This window comes from Cynocephalus volans, chromosome 2 (assembly GCF_027409185.1).
Source record: "Cynocephalus volans isolate mCynVol1 chromosome 2, mCynVol1.pri, whole genome shotgun sequence".
Lineage (NCBI taxonomy): Eukaryota > Metazoa > Chordata > Mammalia > Dermoptera > Cynocephalidae > Cynocephalus > Cynocephalus volans.
In genome coordinates this window covers 177,727,241-177,745,362 of record NC_084461.1, presented here as the reverse complement: position 1 = coordinate 177,745,362, position 18,122 = coordinate 177,727,241, and the positions used below count along the sequence as shown (strand labels likewise).

General features: G+C 55.6%; 1 protein-coding gene across 2 annotated transcripts; it reads left to right on the top strand.

The window, feature by feature from the left end:
• The first annotated feature begins 15 nt into the window (after window positions 1-15).
• On the top strand, window positions 16-7,126 carry NOC4L (nucleolar complex associated 4 homolog). 2 transcript variants are annotated; one of them, XM_063086239.1, is made up of 15 exons: window positions 16-155; window positions 424-544; window positions 1,139-1,245; window positions 3,035-3,142; window positions 3,401-3,550; window positions 3,652-3,751; window positions 3,896-3,930; window positions 4,530-4,580; window positions 4,780-4,891; window positions 5,272-5,332; window positions 5,545-5,655; window positions 5,804-5,964; window positions 6,099-6,181; window positions 6,461-6,574; window positions 6,656-7,126. In XM_063086239.1, exons 1-15 carry the CDS (start codon window positions 39-41, stop codon window positions 6,773-6,775), a joined length of 1,551 nt encoding a protein of 516 aa, XP_062942309.1. In that variant the 5' UTR covers window positions 16-38; the 3' UTR covers window positions 6,776-7,126. The 2 variants fall into 2 exon arrangements, with proteins under 2 accessions (XP_062942309.1, XP_062942307.1); XM_063086237.1 differs by having other exon boundaries at window positions 3,649-3,751.
• Window positions 7,127-18,122: the final 10,996 nt, after the last annotated feature.

Sequence of the window (18,122 nt, the reverse complement as noted above, 5' to 3'; positions counted from 1 at the left end):
GCGCCGGGATGTGACGTCACGGGCGGCGCGGCGGCGGCATGGCACGGGAGTCGGGGGCCGAGGGCCTGCGCCGGTTCCTGGGCGGCCGGCTAGAGGCGGTGCTGGCGAGCCGCGGCGAGGCCAACGCCGTATTCGACATCCTGGCCGTGCTGCAGGTGGGCCGGCGGGGCGCGCTGGAGGCAGGATTGGTGGGGGTCGGCTCCGGCTTGGTGGGCCGGGCGAGCTCCGAGGCTGTGGCGTCCCGGGGAGGTTCAAAGACGGGGTCGGTGGGTCAGGATAGGAGGCATGGGAGGTCACGCCGCGGTCAAGGGTGGGGGGCGATGCGGCAGCTGTCCGGTTGGGGAAAGGGGGCAGGGATGGGGGCCTGCCTGGGCGGGGTCCGAGTTACCGGCTGGGCATCCTGCCTCCGGCCTCTCCTCGCAGTCCAAGGACCAGGAGGAGATCCAGGAAGCAGTCCACACGTGCAGCCGTCTTTTTGGAGCCTTGCTGGAGCGGGGAGAGGTCTTTGTGGGCCAGCTGCCCTCTGAGGATATGGTCATGGCTGGTGAGTGTCCTGGGGGGGCTCGGGGCTGCTCACTGGGCCCAGGGTCTCTTCCACTCACAGTGAGTTGAAGAGAGGCTTAGTCAACATGGGGTGAGCGCCCCAAAACCCCATTACAGGTTTTTGCAGGTGTGCAGGCTGGCAGGAGGGCACACTAGTGGGGGACATGAATAATTTTGTTGGGGGCGGGTGTGTGAGATGAATATGTCTAATCAAGCTTAAATGTATGGGGAACAAGGCATAACTCTTTCCATTTGTTTTGTATTTCTTGTGTAACTTGATGTTGTCTAACGCTGACAATAAGTGTCACTTAAAACTGGGCTACGTGTCCCAATCCTTGGGACATCCAGGTCTTGGGGTAAAGTGAGGGGATGGGGATACTGTCCCTGGGAGCAATCCCAGGGTAAGAGGTGCTTTCCCTGTTTGCAAAGCTCAGGGAATGGGCTGGTCCCAACCCAGGTCTGAGGTGGGGGGAACCACGGTGACCTGTTTCCACTTGTAGAGGGCAATGGAGGATGGGGCTGGGTTCAGGACCTTGAGGTGGGCCCAGCCTGGCATATGTGGGCATCAGTGTGGGCTGACTAACCCCGTCTGCAGGGTCCCGGGGAGCCATGCGCAAGTACAGAGTGTGGATGAGACATCGCTATCACGGCTGCTGCAACTGCCTGGGGGAGCTCCTTACCCACCCCTCCTTTCAGGTCAAGGTGAGTCTTGGGTCGGGTTTGTTTCCTCTCTGTCCATTCTCTGCAGCCACTTCTCCTAGGGTCTCCACAAAGCAGAGGCCCGGGGCTATGTGTGTAGGCACCTAATTCCACACTTGTCTGGGTAAGGATGTTTCCTCCCTTTGGCTGATTTTCTGGTGGGCGGCCTTGTTCTGTCTCCTGACTCAAAGGAGAGTCATCTTGCGAGTATTCAGGTGTTGTTTTTTTTTAAAGATGACTGGTAAGGGGATTTTTAACTCTTGATTTGGTGTTGCCAGCACCACACTCTTCCCTGAGAGCTAACTGGCCATCCCTATATAGGGATCCAAACCTGTGGCCTTGGCGTTATCAGCACCACACTCTCCAACGGGCGAGTGAGCCACGGGCCGGCCCTGCGAGTATTCAGGTCTTAAGTGTAGAAATGTGGCTATCATGTGCCCATCTAGCCTGCAGATGCATTTGCCCAACAGCTTTTCTGAGATATAATTCGTATGTTGTTTAGCTCTTCACTGAAAGCATAAAACAGCATTTTCTACTACATTCAAAAAGTTGTGCAACCATCGCCACAATTTAATTTCAGAACATTTTCATCAGCTCCAGATGAAGTCCTATACGTGTTAGCAGTCACACCCCATATTCAATTTTATACCCCAGCTTTGGGCAGCCAGTACCAGTAAATTACTTTCTGTTTCAGTGGGTTTGCTTTTTCTAGATGTTTCACGTAAGTGGAATTATATGATCTATGGCCTTTTGTGTCTGGTTTCTTTCAGCATGACATGTTCAAGGTTTATCCACGTTGTACTGTGTGTCAGTGCTATCTATGTTCTTTTACACGGCTAAATAACATCTCATTGTGTGGCACGGCACATTTTGTTTATCCGTTCACATGTTGATGGATATTTGGGTCATTTCCATCTTTTGGATGTTACGAACAGTGGAGTTGTGAACACTTGTGTATAAATTTTTGTGTGAACATTTTCATTTTGCCTGGGTACATCCGATGAGTGGAATTGCGGGATTATGCAGTAACTCCACATTGAACATTTTGAGGGATTGCTAGACTGTCTTCACAGCAGCTGCACTGTTTACATTTCTGCTGGCAGCACATATGAGGGTTCTGTGTTCTCTACGTCTTTGCTAACCCCTTGACTATAGCCAAGTTACCAACTTGTAAAAGTTGGGGAGATGTCACATGAAAAACAAGTTCCTGGTTTTTCACAAGGAAATCAGTGGCTCTGTTGACACTGGGCCCACATTTGTTCATAGCAGTGGTTGGCTTGAGGGAGAATCAGGAATCCCTTTTAGACAGACACATGCTCCAGTTTGCCATAGTCCTCACTACTCCCAGTTTCTCACACGTGTCTGTTTCACTTTATGGTGTTTCTGTTTGGGCCCTGAAGGTATTGAGCTTGCAACCCTGGTACTGGAGCTTTTGATCCCTGCCTGTGTTGGGGGCCATGCTGGCTTCTTGTGCTGTTTTCACAAGTGTCCTCAAGGTTTGCAGCATCATTCTCACGATACAGATGAGAGCAATCAAGTGGCCCCAGTGCAGATCCAGTCTGTAGACGCTCCCCAGGCCAGATCCCATTCTGAGACCCGTAACTCGTTAACTCACGGGTGGGACATGGAGGCTGGCGGTAAGTGGGGCAAGAGGAAGCAGGGTGGCTTTGCTCTCTGCGCCTCCCCCCCAGCCCTGGGCCTGGTTGTGAGCGGTTCCCCAGCTGGAGTGAGCTCTATGGGCCTGTCTGCAGGGTGGGGGCATCACAGCCACTGTGCCCCCAACGCTTCCCAGGAGCTGGCCCTTAGCACGCTCATGAAGTTTGTGCAGCTTGAAGGAATGCACCCTCTGGAGAAGCCTAAGTGGGAAGGCAACTACCTGTTCCCCCGTGAGCTCTTCAAGGTGAGGGCTTTGGTGGGGGCTCCTGAAGGACCTTGTTGGATGGAGCCTGGGATGGGCCCCCAGCCGGGACTGCTGGATGTGATGCTCCTGCTCATTTTCCCCTGGGGGGGGGGAACCAACTGCTCAGGTGCTCCCTGGGGTGGTCCTTCGGTTGTGGGGAGGAGTTTGGGTGGGATGGCCGGCCATCTGGTGTAGGCTCGCCTGCCTGGATGCTGCCGGGACCAACTGAGTGGTGCTTGCTCCTGTCCCCGCACCCAGCTGGTGGTGGAAGGCCTGCTGTCGTCTGAGGAGGACCACAGCCTGCTCCTCTCCCAGTTCCGGGAGTACCTGGAATATGACGACATACGGTACCACACAATGCAGACAGCTGTGGACATTGTGGCCCGGGTCACTAGCCAGCACCCCAAAGTGAGCCGCTGGCTCCTGTTACTGGGATCTCCTGGTACTCCCTGGGAGGCAGTTGGGTGGTGCAGGTGTGGCGTTTGGGTGCTCAGGCTGGGCTTCAGCAGGTACCCCTCACTTTCTGGAACAATGCCTTCATGCTTCTGTCTGCCGTGAGCCTGCCCTGCCAGGAGCCTGACAGCTCCCACTTCTATGTGAAGCGCACAGGTGAGTGTCCTGGGTGCTCGGGGAGTTTCGTTGGCCCATGCCCTGGCAGGAGGGGCTCTGGCACAGGTCTGCGTCCTGTCAGCCTGGCAAGCCCCCCTCCCTCCTGTGTGTCGGGTGACTCTACACCCCTCGCCTTCCTTGCAGAGCTGTCGGACAAGTGGAAGGTCACTCATCTGAAGGTGAGGTGCTTCCTGGAGATGGATGGCCTTCCCTGGGGTGCAGCCTCTCCCCTCTAGATTGGCAGAACCCAGCTGGGATGTGGGTGGTGCATGTGTGTTCGTGGGTGTGGGGCCCATTGGAGGCCCAGCTGTCACCTTCTGTCTCACCAAAGAAAGCTCCCAGGACAGGGGTGGCAGTTTGCACAGCTACCAGGGTTGTTCCCGAGTGAGTGCGAGAGGGATGGGCCTGCACACAGGGTTACTCAGAGGTCAGAGGCCACTCGTGGGCCTCACCGGGCCTGGAGACTCTTCGTTGCCACAGTCACTCCTGTGGACAGCAATAGATGTTGCATGCTCTCTGCCCATCTGTGCTTGCGAGGTATCGTTTTCTTCTTGTCTTGCTGACGTTTCTTTCAATAGCAGTTCAGAGGCCTAGAGCTTCGAGGCCCAGCCTGGGATTCTTGAGCTCCAGGACACAAGACACTCCTGACTTAGATGTGGACAGGGAGAGGGTGGGACGCGGCCAGAGACGTGGAAGCAGCGTGTGTGGGTTCTCCTCTCCCAGGCTTGAAGGTTTGGGGTGGAGAGGGCAGTGTGTGCAGCCTCGGTCCCTGTTGCAGGAGCACAGGAGAATGTTCCAGGCCATGTGGCTCAGCTTCCTCAGGCACAAGGTAGGGTCCAGCAGGGGGGAGGAGAGAGGTGGCCCAGATCTTCACGGGGGATTGGGGGCTAGGTGGCCCAGGATTTCATGGCGGGGGTGGGGACAGGTTGGCTAGGTCTTAATGGGAGTAGTTGGGGGAGGGCAAGCAGCCCAGGACTTCTGATGGGGTGGGGCAGGCTGCACGCTGACCTGCCTGCGGCCGCCCCCAGCTACCCCTTGGCCTGTACAAGAAGGTGCTTGTGATCATGCACGAGTCCATCCTACCACACCTGGCCCAACCCACCCTCATGATCGACTTCCTCACCAGTGCCTACGACGTGGGTGAGTGGGTGCCCAGCTGGTGGGTGGGGTTTGGCGGCCGCAAGCGCGTGGATCCATGAGCAGCTGGTGGTGACGGGCCCAGTTTCTTACTAAGTGCTGAGTGAAGCTCATTGCCTCAAGCGTGGCCTCAGCAGTGGCCCAATGGGTGAGGGGCCCTGCCATCCCCCTGTGTGGTCTCTAGCTTTGTCTGTGGAGGCTGCTCACATTGCTGCCCCTTCCCAGCCAGTGTGCAGGGGAGAGAGGACAGTGGGTGTGGGCACCTGCCGGACAGCAATGTCCCGTGGACTCCTGCCCAGTGTGGGGTGATGGCTTGGCAGCCACAGACCCTGGGAGTAGGGGTGCTACTCAGGCCGGGGCTCCCCATCTTTGTGTGTCTGCAGGGGGTGCCGTCAGCCTCTTAGCATTGAATGGACTCTTCGTCTTGATCCATGAGCACAACCTGTGAGTGTCCCCCTGGGGACACTGAGAGTACTGGCCTTGCCCTGTCTGTCCTTCCTGTCTCTTCCTTGCCACGGGTGGAGGTCCCTGCTCTGCTCATAGGTCAGGATGTTGAGGGAGGCCACTGGGCCTGCCCAGGGGAAGTTTGGGCTGAAGAGGAGGGATGGGAGGAGGGGGGCTAGGTCTGTCCTAGCATGCCATCCCCCCACACCCAGGGAGTACCCTGACTTCTACCGGAAGCTCTACGGCCTCCTGGACCCGTCCATCTTCCATGTCAAGTACCGAGCCCGGTTTTTCCACCTGGCTGACCTCTTCTTGTCATCTTCGTGAGTGTCAGGGAACCACCTAGCTTGGCCTTAGAGCAGCTGGGGGGCCCAGGGCTGCCTGGAGCTGGGTACAAGGGATCCAGTTGGTTGGGGAGTTAGGGGATGGCCTCTGGAGCCATACGGTCTCATGCCATACTTCCCTGTCTAGCCATCTCCCTGCCTACCTGGTGGCTGCCTTCGCCAAGCGCCTGTCACGCCTGGCCCTGACAGCGCCTCCCGAGGCCCTGCTCATGGTCCTGCCCTTCATCTGCAACCTACTGCGCAGACACCCTGCTTGCCGGGTCCTCACGCACCGCCCACAAGGCCCTGGTGAGTGTGGTAGGCAGACAAAAGCTGAGCCAGAGTCAGGTGGGGACACCTGGCGTGGGCCCTCCCCAGCTCCTGTGGCCCAGGGCCTGGCCCCAGAGACTAGACAGCAATGACAGCCTGGATCTTGTCCCTAGAGCTGGATGTTGACCCCTACAACCCCGAAGAGGAGGACCCTGCTAAGAGCCGGGCCCTGGAGAGCTCCCTGTGGGAGCTGCGGGTGAGTGTGCTGGGACCTCCCAACCTCTCCTGGGCCCCCATGTGAGCCCTTTCCCCCATCTGGCCATACCAGAAAGCTTTCCCAACCCCCCACAGACCTGCATAGCTGGGGTCCCATGGTGTCCTGCTTCCTTGGAGCTCTTCCCCATAAGAAGCTGCCTCTGTCCCTGAGTCTGTCCCTAGTGTGGCATCCCTCTGCCCAGGGTTCCACGCTCCTCCCCCACCTGTGGTTAGGCACATACCTGCATCGTGGTGGCTGATGGTTCCATGTCTCTTCCAGACCCTCCAGCAGCACTACCACCCTGAGGTGTCCAGAGCTGCCAGTGCCATCAACCAGGTGCTATCCATGCCTGAGGTCAGCATTGCGCCACTATTGGAGCTCACTGCATACGAGGTGAGGGACATGGGGCATGGGGAAGCTGGAGCCGTGGGGTCCACATAGAGTGGACTGAGAGCTGCCATCTGTCATTTACAGATCTTCGAGCGGGATCTGAAGAAGAAAAAGCCTGAGCCAGTGCCACTGGAGTTCATCCCAGTCCAGGGCCTGCTAGGCCGGAGGGAGGACCTCTGTTCCCAGTACTTCACGCTCTGCTGACCCTGGCTCCCTCCTACTCCAGCAAATATATGGTTTTCCGGGAGAGTGTTTCCAGGTGGATATGGGCCTGGGAGGGCCTGGGCTGCTCCGTGGGGGCTGTGCCTGAAGGACCGGAATTTGCAGCTCTGCTGGGCTGGAAGGCGCCCGACTGCAGGGCGGGGAGGTACTGTCCAGATCTCTGTCTGCCAGGGGAGCATTGAGGTGGGGGAGCCTAAACACCACCCTGAGCTTGTGTTGGTGGTTGCGGCTTCTGCCCTGGGGGCTCTGGACAGCTGTGTCACAGGTGTGCTGGGCCAGGCACATCCCCCCCCGCCATCCTCTCAGGCCAATGACCTGGTGTCCCCACTGGTGCAGCATCACAGGGCCTTTTCTGCTGCAGTTGGACTTTTCTGTGAAGTGACAGGAGGGGCTTTCTCTGCCCTGGTTGGGTGTGGTGGGGAGGGCTGGGTGTGTGCATCCTGCCCTGGCCGAGCCCCCAGGAGGAAGCTTTTGTTCCAGGAACCACCTGAGGTCACAGGTTTGTGGTGGCCTCATGTAGAGTTCCAGGGGCAAATGTCCGGCCTTATTGGAGGGAGTCACTCTGAACCATTCACACCTGCTGAGGCTGGCCCATTCAATGGGCAGCAGGGAGCTGACAGCCTTGTCCTATGGCAATGTGCTCATCTCCAGGGTCCCCGTGTACCATCCACAGTAGGGACCCCACGTTTCCATGTTTTAAACTTCCTTTGTTCAAGGTTGGAGGAGGGGAACAAGTGGTACCAGAACATGTGGATTTGTCAGGGCCTTGCTGAGGGTGCAGGAGGGGTGAATGCTGGGACAGCTGGCATCGCTTCTGCTGCCTAAGGGGAGAGGGAGAGACTTGAGCTGCTCTCTGGGGCCTGCCTCTTGGGCACCCTCCTGTCCAGGCAAAGTTCCTTGCACATGTCCTCTCTATACATCCACACCGGAGGAATGCAGGCACCATTTTGGTGACCTTGGTCTTGGGGGAGCTGCTGCATTGGCTGAGACTCAACTGAGGGACCTGCGTGTGTGCTGAGCTGCACTGCTCACCCCTTGGTACAAGCTGGTCCTGCCACGGGGTCCTTGCACCAGTCACATGTGCTGCCTCTGCAGCTTTCCCTCAGTTGTCCCATCATTCAGGCCCCAGTTTGAACATGGGCACTGTTTACAGTTGTGCACATGCCACATGCCACAGGAAACTCCTTCACCTTCATGACACACCCCCATCTAAGCTGCGTCCTGCTCTCCTTCGTGCTCCATCCCATCCTCGGCCCCATGAGCAATGGGGCTGCACAGGGGGAGACAGGAGGGGCTCATGCATGTCTGTGGACCCTTGATGGCTAGGGGCCCTGGGTGTGAGACTGGGTAGGCAGGGCTGGTGTCCTGAGATCCTGTGGCCACCAGGGGCCGCTGCAGCCTCACTTGAGCCTCTGGGGACTCTGGGATGCAATGCTGGTCAGGGCAACGCATCAGGTTTTCCTGAGAAATACTAGTAAGAAAAAGTATTTACAAATCATGAAACACTTAGAACGTTGTCAGTACGTGGTTTCTTTGATTTTGTCTGAATTTAGCATCATGTGTCCATTCACAGGAGACTTTCTCACTGGGCACAGATTCACAGACCCCAGCTCCACCCAGACATTCCCGCCCTGGCCAGCACCAACACTCCAGAGCCGGGTGCTGGGCAGGGCAAGGGCAGTGACATCCAGTAGAGGTAGGTAGAGATGGTCCTTCTAGAGAGAACGACAACCAGCCCAGACAGCATGCCTGTGGCACATTGATGTTGGGCAGGGTTTGCTCCATTATCTCTGGTCTCAGTCTCCCCCTCCGGGAATGGGCTGTCATGCCCCTCCTAAAGTGGCTGTGAGGTTGGCTGACTGGGTGATGCTCCTAGCCTGGCCCTGCACAAGATTCCTCACACAGGGTGGGCACATCCTCCGGGGAGTCCCAGGTGTGGCTTCTGGGGCCAGTCTGGGGAGGCGTCACACCAACGGGTGCACACGGCCAGGCTCTGCAGCTATTTCCTCTCTGGACTTGGGCCACAGCCACATTTCCCGACGTCATTGAAGTCTTAGGCTGGGCCGTGTGACCATCGCAAGATCGGGGGTGGAACGGAGCTGCGAGGAGTGAAAGGCCCCTTGCAGGAGTCATGCACTGTTGGGTCACAGTGCCCAGAACTGGCCACTTAGTGCTGTGGGTTTGTGTTCCCCCAAAAGAAAAGCTAGAGTCCCAACCCCCAAGACCTCAGAATGGGATGTCACTTGGAGGCAGTCGAGTTAAAGTGAGATTATCAAGGGCAGGGTCATGATCCAGTGCAGCTGGTGTCATCCAGGTAAAGGAAGATTTGGACAGACACGGAGAATGATGTGGGGACAAAGATGGTCGTCCACAGGCTGAGGGGAGAGGCCTCAGAAGGAGCCAACCGTGCTGACCTCACACCTCAGACTGCAGCCTCCACAGCTGAGGTGACAAACCTCTGTTGCTTGAGACACCCAGTTTGTGATACTGTGCTGCAGCTGATGCTCTCAGGTCCAGGATGGAGGCAGGGACTCACGTCCAGATAGACGCTGTATCTCACCTACCCCAACCCAGCTGGGGTGCTCCCGTCCTTCAGGGCTTCACTCACAGACTCGCAGGTCACCATTTAAGTATGTTCTGGTAGAAGCGATGAAACAGCTCAAGCAGGCTGAAGTGGAAGGGCTTCACTGGCAGGGGTCACAAGAGCTTCAGGCATAGCTGGATCCAGGCACCAGAGCCCTCCAACTTGTTCTTCATCACTCAGCTCTGTCTTCAGATGAGGTACCTTGGAGCCTGCTCTTGTAGGAGTGTAGGGTCAGCCTGGCTTTGCTGGGGCCGCACTAGTGGTAGGGAGCTCAACAGGGATGGAGGGGAAGTGGGGAGATGTAAAGACTGGCAGGCATTGGACTCCCCAACCCAAACTTCCACAGGAGCAGGCAGATGACACAAGCAAGTGAACTGGGTTAACCCTGGGGGTACAAAAGAGTGGGGTGACTGCAGCAAACCGGAGTTCTGCTGAACAGGGCCACCACCCACCTGGCAGCAGCTCCTGACATAGCCCCGGGGGAGCAGGTGCCTGGGGCAAAGGCTGCAGCTGAGAGGCCTTGGAGACATGTCCACATCACTGGCCTGCTGGCTTGTGTCATGGATGTTCCTGACCTCTGGGTGCATGTGCTGGGGCTAGGGCAGGCCAGGGCATTCCAGTGTGAAGTTTATGGTTGTCAGGCCACTGTGCTGTGACGAGGGCCAGTCCAGGAAGATGCCACAGGCCTGTAGGCATGCCCTTGGGGGCCTGGACTCAAGGCGAGAGGCCTGGGTGGCCTGTCCACAGAGCCCCACCACCCTAGTGGGGCCATCCCCCCAGTCCCGTCCTCTGCAGATGGATGCTGCCTCCTTGCAGGGCCTAATGGAGCCGAGTGGTCCAAGAGAAGCCAGGCCTCTGTAGGGACCTCTTGGTTCACGGGACTCTGATGACATTTTGTGGTGGAGAGAGGGGCACCTTGGGGATGGACACAGGTGTCGGGGGCTCCCTGGGCCTCATCCTGCTCTTGTCTAGCCCCATTTCTGCTCTCTAACCCTCCTCAGGGCCCCTTCCCACCCCACCTCCATCGTTGCTCCTCAAGCAGCTCTTCTGGTGGCCTTCCATCTTCCGTCCTTTGGGAGGCTACCACGACAACCTTGGGCACATCTATTAGAGCCAGGGCCTGGCTGGCTTGGAGGCACCTGGTCCAGGACAGATGAAGGCTCAGACTTGTGTGTGCTCTGGAACCACCCGGGGTCTGACTGAAAGTGCAGATTCAGGCACAGCAGGTCTGGGGTGGAGCCTGGGATTCTGCCTTTCCAAAAGCCCACGGTGATGTCGATGCTGCTGGCACCAGAGCAGGTGGTCATGGTGTTGGGGAGGCCTATGCAGTGGTCCTCCCCGTCTGCTTGTTGGGGTAGCACTACCATCAGGCTGAGGACCTCTGCAAGGCCCCTCTCTGCCTCCTGCCTCCCAAGCCTGTGGCTGCAGCAGCCCCAGGGCCTCTATGCTGCTACTTCCTCTCCTGGAACACCTCCCAGGTCTCTTTGTGGTGCCCCTTCTCCCACAGATCTTGTCCCCAGCAGGCCCCATTCCCGCCCTAGCCACCCTCTGTCACGTTGTCTTGTTATAGTCCTTACTAATGGGGACATGGTATTCAGTTTTTGTTTAGTGATCCCAGCCCTGTCTGTGTCCCCAGGACAGCGCCAGCTCCATGAGGACAGGAGGGAGAAGAATTCGGTGGGTGGAAATTTACAAAGAGGAACTTGGTCAGTTGTCAAAGGTGGGAGGCTGAGGCTAAGGCCTAGTTGGAGAGCAGACTCCCTCCGCCAGCCTTGGCCCCTCTTGGCCCTTAGGCCGGATGCCCCAGGCAGGAGGGGGTGGGGGTTTGGGTCGCAGTGAGGAGGCCCTTCTTCACCCCGGGGAGCCCCATGGGAGACCCCGCATTTCCCAGAGGTCAGGAACGTCAGCAGCTCCTGCAGAATGAAGGACTTTGGAATGAGTAAGACGCCTCCAGGGAAAAGGCAGAGAGTGATTCCAGCCTCTCCCACGGCCCACAGCCCTCTCCAGGTCAGTGGGGGACTTCTGGCTCAGTTTGAGGGTATTGCAGAGGGTCTTAAACAATACTGGCCTTGAATGTTTAGTAACAGCCCGGGATGGGCCCCAGAGGCCTATGGCTCCCTGGCGGGCCCGGGAGGTGGAGCTGCCCCTTTCTGGTTGCACCTGCCTTCTTTTGGCAGCTTCACCCCCACAGTGCTCTCTTGAGCAAGAGAGTGAAATAGTGATTTTCTTTTGCATAAACCAACTGCCTTTTCTCTAATTAAAACACAGTTCCAGTTTTATTTATTTATCATTTTTAGATTACAAAAACAATTTGAACCTGATTATAAAAATTCAAATAAAACACCATATAGGGGAAGCTGTAGAAGTTCCCCATGGTCCTCCCTCCACCCTGTAAACAGCCCTTTTCCCTCTTGGGCAGGAACCATGGTTTGAAGCTTTGGTACATATTTTTTTATAAAGACCATAAGCTATATATTTCTCTTGAATATTAGTGTTCTCATCACAAGAATCTGTGAAATGGGCCGGTAACTTGCAGGCAGGCTGCCTGGAGGAGCAGCTAAGCCCTCCGCAGAGCCTGGCCTCAGCACCACCCAAGGCAAGGGCCTCTCGCTGTTGGACTGGTGTTTCTTGAGGTTTTCTGGCCACTCTGTCCTGCCTTTCTGTGTTCTGGAGTGACCTCACCTTGTTCCTGGTCACCACAGGCCCTTCCCCCATCCCCGGAGGCAGCCCATCACACCTCCAGTCCTCGCTGGGCCCATTGTGTTTATAACAGCGGGGATGTTGCTGCCTCATCGTTTGAATTAGTTTTTGAAACTATTTAAAAAAAAAAAAAAGGTAAGTGACAAAAACATTCTAATATAAGCATGTCATGTGCAATATTTGGTATCTACTTACACTGAGTTTAAAAAATAGAGGTAAAACTTACATGACAAAATTATTTTCTTTTTTTAAAACCTAACAGTATGAACATAAAAGTTAACCATTTTAAAGTAAACAATCCAGTGACGTTTAGTACATTCACAGTGTTGTGCATCCATCACCTCTGCCTAGTTCTAGAACTTTCCACAGCTGTTGGGCAGAGGCCCTGGCCTGTGGCTCTGTGGGAAGAAGTCCACAGTCCACATACCCTGGGCTGCTGCACCTGTAGTGCCCCCAGAGCTGTCTGGTGTGCAGCAGAGGATTTCCTGGGAGGAACCTCCAGGCCTTGGAACGTCCTGTCTGGTAGGAGGGTGTTAGCCTGGGAGCCGTGGTTATATAGCAAGGAAATTTAATGTGGGGCTCTGGGCGATGCAGTATCAACCCCTCCTCCAAAGCGCTGGAGGCTGAGCTCAGCCATGAACAGCCCTAGAGCCCATGACAGATGACATTGAGCTGTGTGGCTACCCTGGTTGTTGGTACCCTGTGCATGCTGTCACGTGTCGATCTGGGGGAGTTAGCGCTATCCATGCTCTATGGGGACAGCTGAAAGCTCTGTATTTGGAAATCTGCCTGCCCAGGTGTCTCCTCTCTTGCTGATGGTAAACTGCATCCTTTCCCATAATAAACCACAACCGTGTGAATAGCAGACTCCCATGAGCTCCCACGTGCATCCTTCTAGCAAATGGTCTCGGGGACCCTGTGCTGCAGTTGGAGTCAGAAGTGAGGGTGGTCTGGGGACTGCACTCCCTTTACTTCACATTGGTTTTTCTGTAATCCCTGTGGGCTCCTGTCAGTAAATCTGGGAAGACACCTCGCTGGCTGCAGAAAGCAGAGACTGAAGAGAGGTCTCATTCTGACTTGGCTTCAGAAGCCCTGGGGGTCTAACGGGTCCTTCGTGGGCGGTAGATGGTGAGCAGGCAGCAAGGGTAACACATAGATGCCCCTGCCTGCTGGACTCTGGGGAGGGGGTATGCTGGATGTTGGAGAAAGGAGGTTCCTAAACCTGCTCACCCAACCAGGAAGGGTTTTCAGGGCAGTGGGGCTGGGCCCAGTTGGCGGAGCAGGGTGGGATGTGGCTCTGGTGGGCAAACATCATGGGCCATCTTGAGACCATGTGAAGACTCCTTCACCCTGGGTGGGGTACAGAGGGGAGAAAATGGCTGGACCAGGAGGAGCCTTGCGGAGTGTAAGGAGAACCAGGGACCGTCTGGATGGTCTGGCCATAAGGACCAATTGGGAGGATGATCCTCTCGGGGGTACCAGCGAGGATGGATAATGCGGCCAGCGATACGGTCAGGACTGTGTGCTCTGCCCTCCAGCCAGGGCTCACCACTCCTGGACTGCCCTGTCCTCTAGTGGCTGCCCAGGGAAGGCATTGGGGGTGCAGGTGGGAGGCCAGGGGAGAGCCGAGGCATTTCCTTCCTGTTTGCCTTGGGATGGTCCCCACCGTGGTTGCAGCTCCCATGGGCAGCCTGGTGCCTGAGCCAAGGGCCCCTCCTCCTCCCTCTGTTACTCCAGCATGGGTGGGATGGTGGCTTCCTGCTGTTGCCAATCTCTGGCTGCCTCACCTCTCCTGTGTGGCTTGTCAGCCCCCCATCCCCTGTGCAGCCACCCCCTGTATTAAATGCCAAGTGTCAGACATCTGGAGACACTCCTCTTCCTGGCTTAACCCTTACTCGTGTCTGTGTCTCCACGTAACCACCCATAATTTAGGTGCAATCCCAGGGGAAAGCAGGACCCTGCACTGACAAGATTCTGTTTCTGCATTTGTGGCAGGACGGGAGCTCAAAGTGGAGCAGGAACATGGGAATTCTGTGTTTATTTCCTGCCCTCATGAGGATGTGCTTTGAGAACTTTACCCTCTGCTTTTTTCTGTTACGCTGGCAAGACTTGGATTCTGTTGTCAAAGGTCCTTTTCCTGGTGCAACCTCCACATAACCACGTCCAATGTTCACTTAGTACAGACTCGAGTGAACCAAGGATGGAGGGGAACCTCCTGCAGGTGCCAGGAGCTTCTCTCCTGTCTGGCTGTCCCTGCTCTCCTGAGGACACAGGGGCTAGAGGGCCTGCTGCTGTGGTTTGAATGTGTCCCCTCCAAAACTCAGGTGTTGGCATGTGATGGCATGAAGAGGCAGGGCCTTGGAGAGGTGATTAGGCCATGAGGGCGCCTCCCTTGTTTACAGAAGAGGTTTTGTGCAGCCTTGGGCTTGCTGTGCTCCTGTTCTTCCACCTTCTGCTTGTGAGGACCCAGCATGATGGCCCTCACCAGACACCAGATGCCAGCACCACGATCTGGGCTTCCCAGCCTCCAGAACTGGGAGAAATAAATTTCTGTTCTTTAAAAATTACCCAGACTCAGTTATTCTATTCTAGCAGCACAAATGGACAGATACCTTCGGTTCCAGGATGTTAGAGAAATTTAAGGTGCCTACTCAATCACTTTTTAAGCCAATATTTACTGAGCTCCTACTATGTGCCAGAGAGGTCCCTCTTCTAGGTCCTCACTGTGCACACAGGACAAAACCTCACAAATGGGGTCTCTTGCTGTGCCTCTCACTCATTTTCTATCTTGCTGTCTCTTGCTCTCTCTCCCCACCTCTTGTGCTGTGTTTCCCTCCAGGAGATGAACCTGACTCCTGGGCAATTAAGTCACAGTTACATAAGAAATGAAGAATGGCAGATGAGATGTGGAGAATACATTCCAGTGATAAGGAATGTTCAAGCATTTAATTGGCATTCAGCAAATTAGCTGCAGAAAATTAGATATCAGTTGGCGTATTTCCCGAGATATCAGCCTGTGTCTGGAGCTGCGGCGAATGCTCCTGGTGGCAAACGATCCTGCTGGCCGGTGGGGACAGGCGCTCGCCCTGTGGCGCCCAGCTGTACCCACTGGAGAGACTGGCTGTTTGCCAAGGCTCTGGGCCTCCCTCCTGGCCTTGGGGTCCAGCAGCCTGGCCTCCACCCCTAGCTTGGGAGTGTGGCACAGCCCTGTGTGCCCCAGTTGTCCCATCTGCAAAGTGTTCTAGGCACTATGCCACGTAGAAAGTCACTTCAAAACATAGTGGCCTGAAACCATGACAGCCCTGAGTTGGCTCATAAATCTGCAGTGTGGGCAGGAGCTGGCATTGGATGTTGGGGGCTGAGGTCTTCTGGGGGCTCACGCATTTGGTGGCCGAGACACGTCCTGTGTGTGTCCTGTGGCTGGCACCTGGCTGACAAGGGGAGCATGCTGTTCTAGGGACAGAGCTGGGGCCTCTCGGAGTCAGAAGAGGCCAGGACCACTTCCCATTTTTGAGGTTCCTGGCGTATTAAGGAATGAAGACGTGTTGACAAATGCCAAAATATGGTGGGATATTTTTTTACTACACATTTACTTCATGCTTTTTATAAAATCTTTAGGTACTACAAAAATACATAAAGTAGGAACCAAAGGCCCAGCAGGAATTACTTGTGGGATCTTGAAATGGATCTAAAAGATCCATCTTCCACAGAACATGGCATCATCCAGCACCAGGGTCATCAGCAAACATTTTCTGTAAAGGACAGGACAGTGAATGTTTCTGGCTTTGTGGCTCACAAAGTCCCTGCCATAGCGACTTGGTGCTGCCATTGCAGTAAGAAAGCTGCCATGGCCAATAAGAAAACGGCTGTGTTCCAACAAAACTTTAGGAAATCAGGTGGGTCAGATTTGGCCTGAGGCTGTGGTTGGCTGGCCTGGCCCTGCCACCTTTCTGGGTGGTCTCCTCCTCGAGGGACCTGGATCTGTCCTTGCCTTGGAGCTGTTTGCAGCTCTCTGTGCTGTGGAGGCTGCAGAGGGTGAGTGGCCCTTGCCCACGGCCCACACTGAGCCTGGCTCTGCAGGAGGGCAGCCATGGACGTGGCCAGGGCCACACTCCCGGGGACTCACTTCAGCATTCCTGGTGCTTATGGTCTGCTCTCTGTGTTCTCCTGTGCATTGTTTGAATGTCTTGCCAGGTTCCTCATTAATCAATGAGTTAAATAGGATCTCTGATGAGTGTTCATTTACATTGGCATGAGTTACAATTTAATCTTTTTATGGGATTATCCTTTGGAAATGTCCATGATCTCAATCCCAGGTGTGACCATAGGTCCAGGCTGGTGGATGTCTGCCCTGCCCCGCCCCCAGCATTCTTTTCAATTAAAAAAATCCCAGAATCACACCACACGCATCTTTCAGCCTCACTGCTCCCCTCTCCTTTGACTGAACACCGTGGCGTTGCACATGCCATTCTCCTCTCATTGACTGTGGCATGTTGCTGCCCTGCCCGAATGCTGGGTTGTGATATATGCTATTGTGTTGTCTTCGAATGTCTGTCATCGCTGTATTGATTTCTTTCTCTTTTAACTCAGTGAGAGTATTTGTTTATATTTCAAAGAGGCTATGTTATTACCTTCTGGTATGATTGGATGTGACATATCCTCAGAAACTGGGTTAGATATTGAGAGCGTAGCAAGGTGTTTGCTACCAGGAGAAGGTGAGAGTGCCTCGCATCCCACAGGCAGGACCCATTCTCATTGGCTGCCTGTTGGTGACAACGCCCATCTTCTCGCTCCTCCTTCCCTGCCCCTCCATGGCCTGCGGGAACTGGCTCAGGTCTGGGAGTTGGGTGTTCTCTGGAGAGAGACCAGGAGTTTTGAGGATCGAAGATGGGTGACGACTTGCCCTGCACGCCCTTTCTGTAAGGCTTGTGGACCTGGCACTGTCTAGAAACTTTCTGAACGTGGTTTTTGTGCGTGATGGCAACTCTGCACGCACTGGCTCAAGCAGAGAGGGGCCTGTAGGGAGGAAAAAATAACTTTCCCTTCACTCTTCATGGGTTCTTAGCTGGGATTCCCTGTAACAAAAGACAGATAACAAGAGAAAAACAAACAGAAGTTAATAACGTGTGTCCCTCCTGCATACAGGGGCCCTGGGTGCACCAGAGGCCTGGCTTTGTCCTCCTGTGTTGGGCTGCTGAGGCTGCCCACCCTCGCGGTGGCGGGTAGGCTGCTGGGAGCCCAGGCTCCATGCTCCCAGCCTGTACCCGCCTCTTTCCACCCCTGGGCACGCATCTGATGGATTTGCAAGGCACTGGCCAAGACCAAGACAAGGTCACAAGCCTCATGCCTGTGGCTGCACTGCCCTGAGCAGGTGAACAGGAGCCTGGAGAAGGGAGCCGGAGGTGCACGGCAAGGAAGTTGGTCAAAAATGCATCTCCAGTGACCTCACCCAGGCTATGAGTTGGCCTTGCAGATCTGCCTCCTGTCCATTCTGCCGAGGATAGGGCCAGGCAGTGTCTGTGCCTCTGACGATGACCGCCTTCCACCCGGGAGCACGCTGTGACCCAGGCGGATGCTGGTTCCCACCCACCTGAACGACTGTCCTGGTGTCAGTACGTGCCCACCGGGGGCTGAGACCTCAGGAGTAGGACAGAGGGTGGGTGGAAAAATAGTCTTCTGTGAACTGGGCAACACGCCACTGGGTGTGAAGATGTTTGCACCATTTCCCAGGACAGGAGCAAGAAGGCACAGTCACACCCGAGAGACTTTCATAAACCTGCTGGCAGGAGCGTGTGTATGTGGTGTGTGTGGTGTGTATGTGGCATGTGTGTCTGTGTGGTGTGAGTGTAGCACGTGTGGCATGTGTGGTGGTGTGTGGCATGTGTGGCATGTATATGGCATGTGTGGTGTGTATGGCCTGTGTGTGGTGTGTGGTATGTGTGTGGCATGTGGTGACTGTGTCTGGTGTGAAGTGTGTGTGTGTGTTTGGGCCAAATGTCCCTCCTTCTTAGCCAGTTTCCTGTTGGACTGAGTTTGGGCAGTTGA

What these genes read in the sequence shown, in the direction of transcription:
- NOC4L (XM_063086237.1), top strand. Translation starts at nt 39, where the DNA reads ATGGCACGGGAGTCGGGGGCCGAGGGCCTGCGCCGGTTCCTGGGCGGC. An exon ending in ACATCCTGGCCGTGCTGCAG is followed by an intron (nt 156 to 423) that starts GTGGGCCGGCGG and finishes CTCTCCTCGCAG; the next exon opens with TCCAAGGACCAGGAGGAGAT. An exon ending in ACCCCTCCTTTCAGGTCAAG is followed by an intron (nt 1,246 to 3,034) that starts GTGAGTCTTGGG and finishes AACGCTTCCCAG; the next exon opens with GAGCTGGCCCTTAGCACGCT.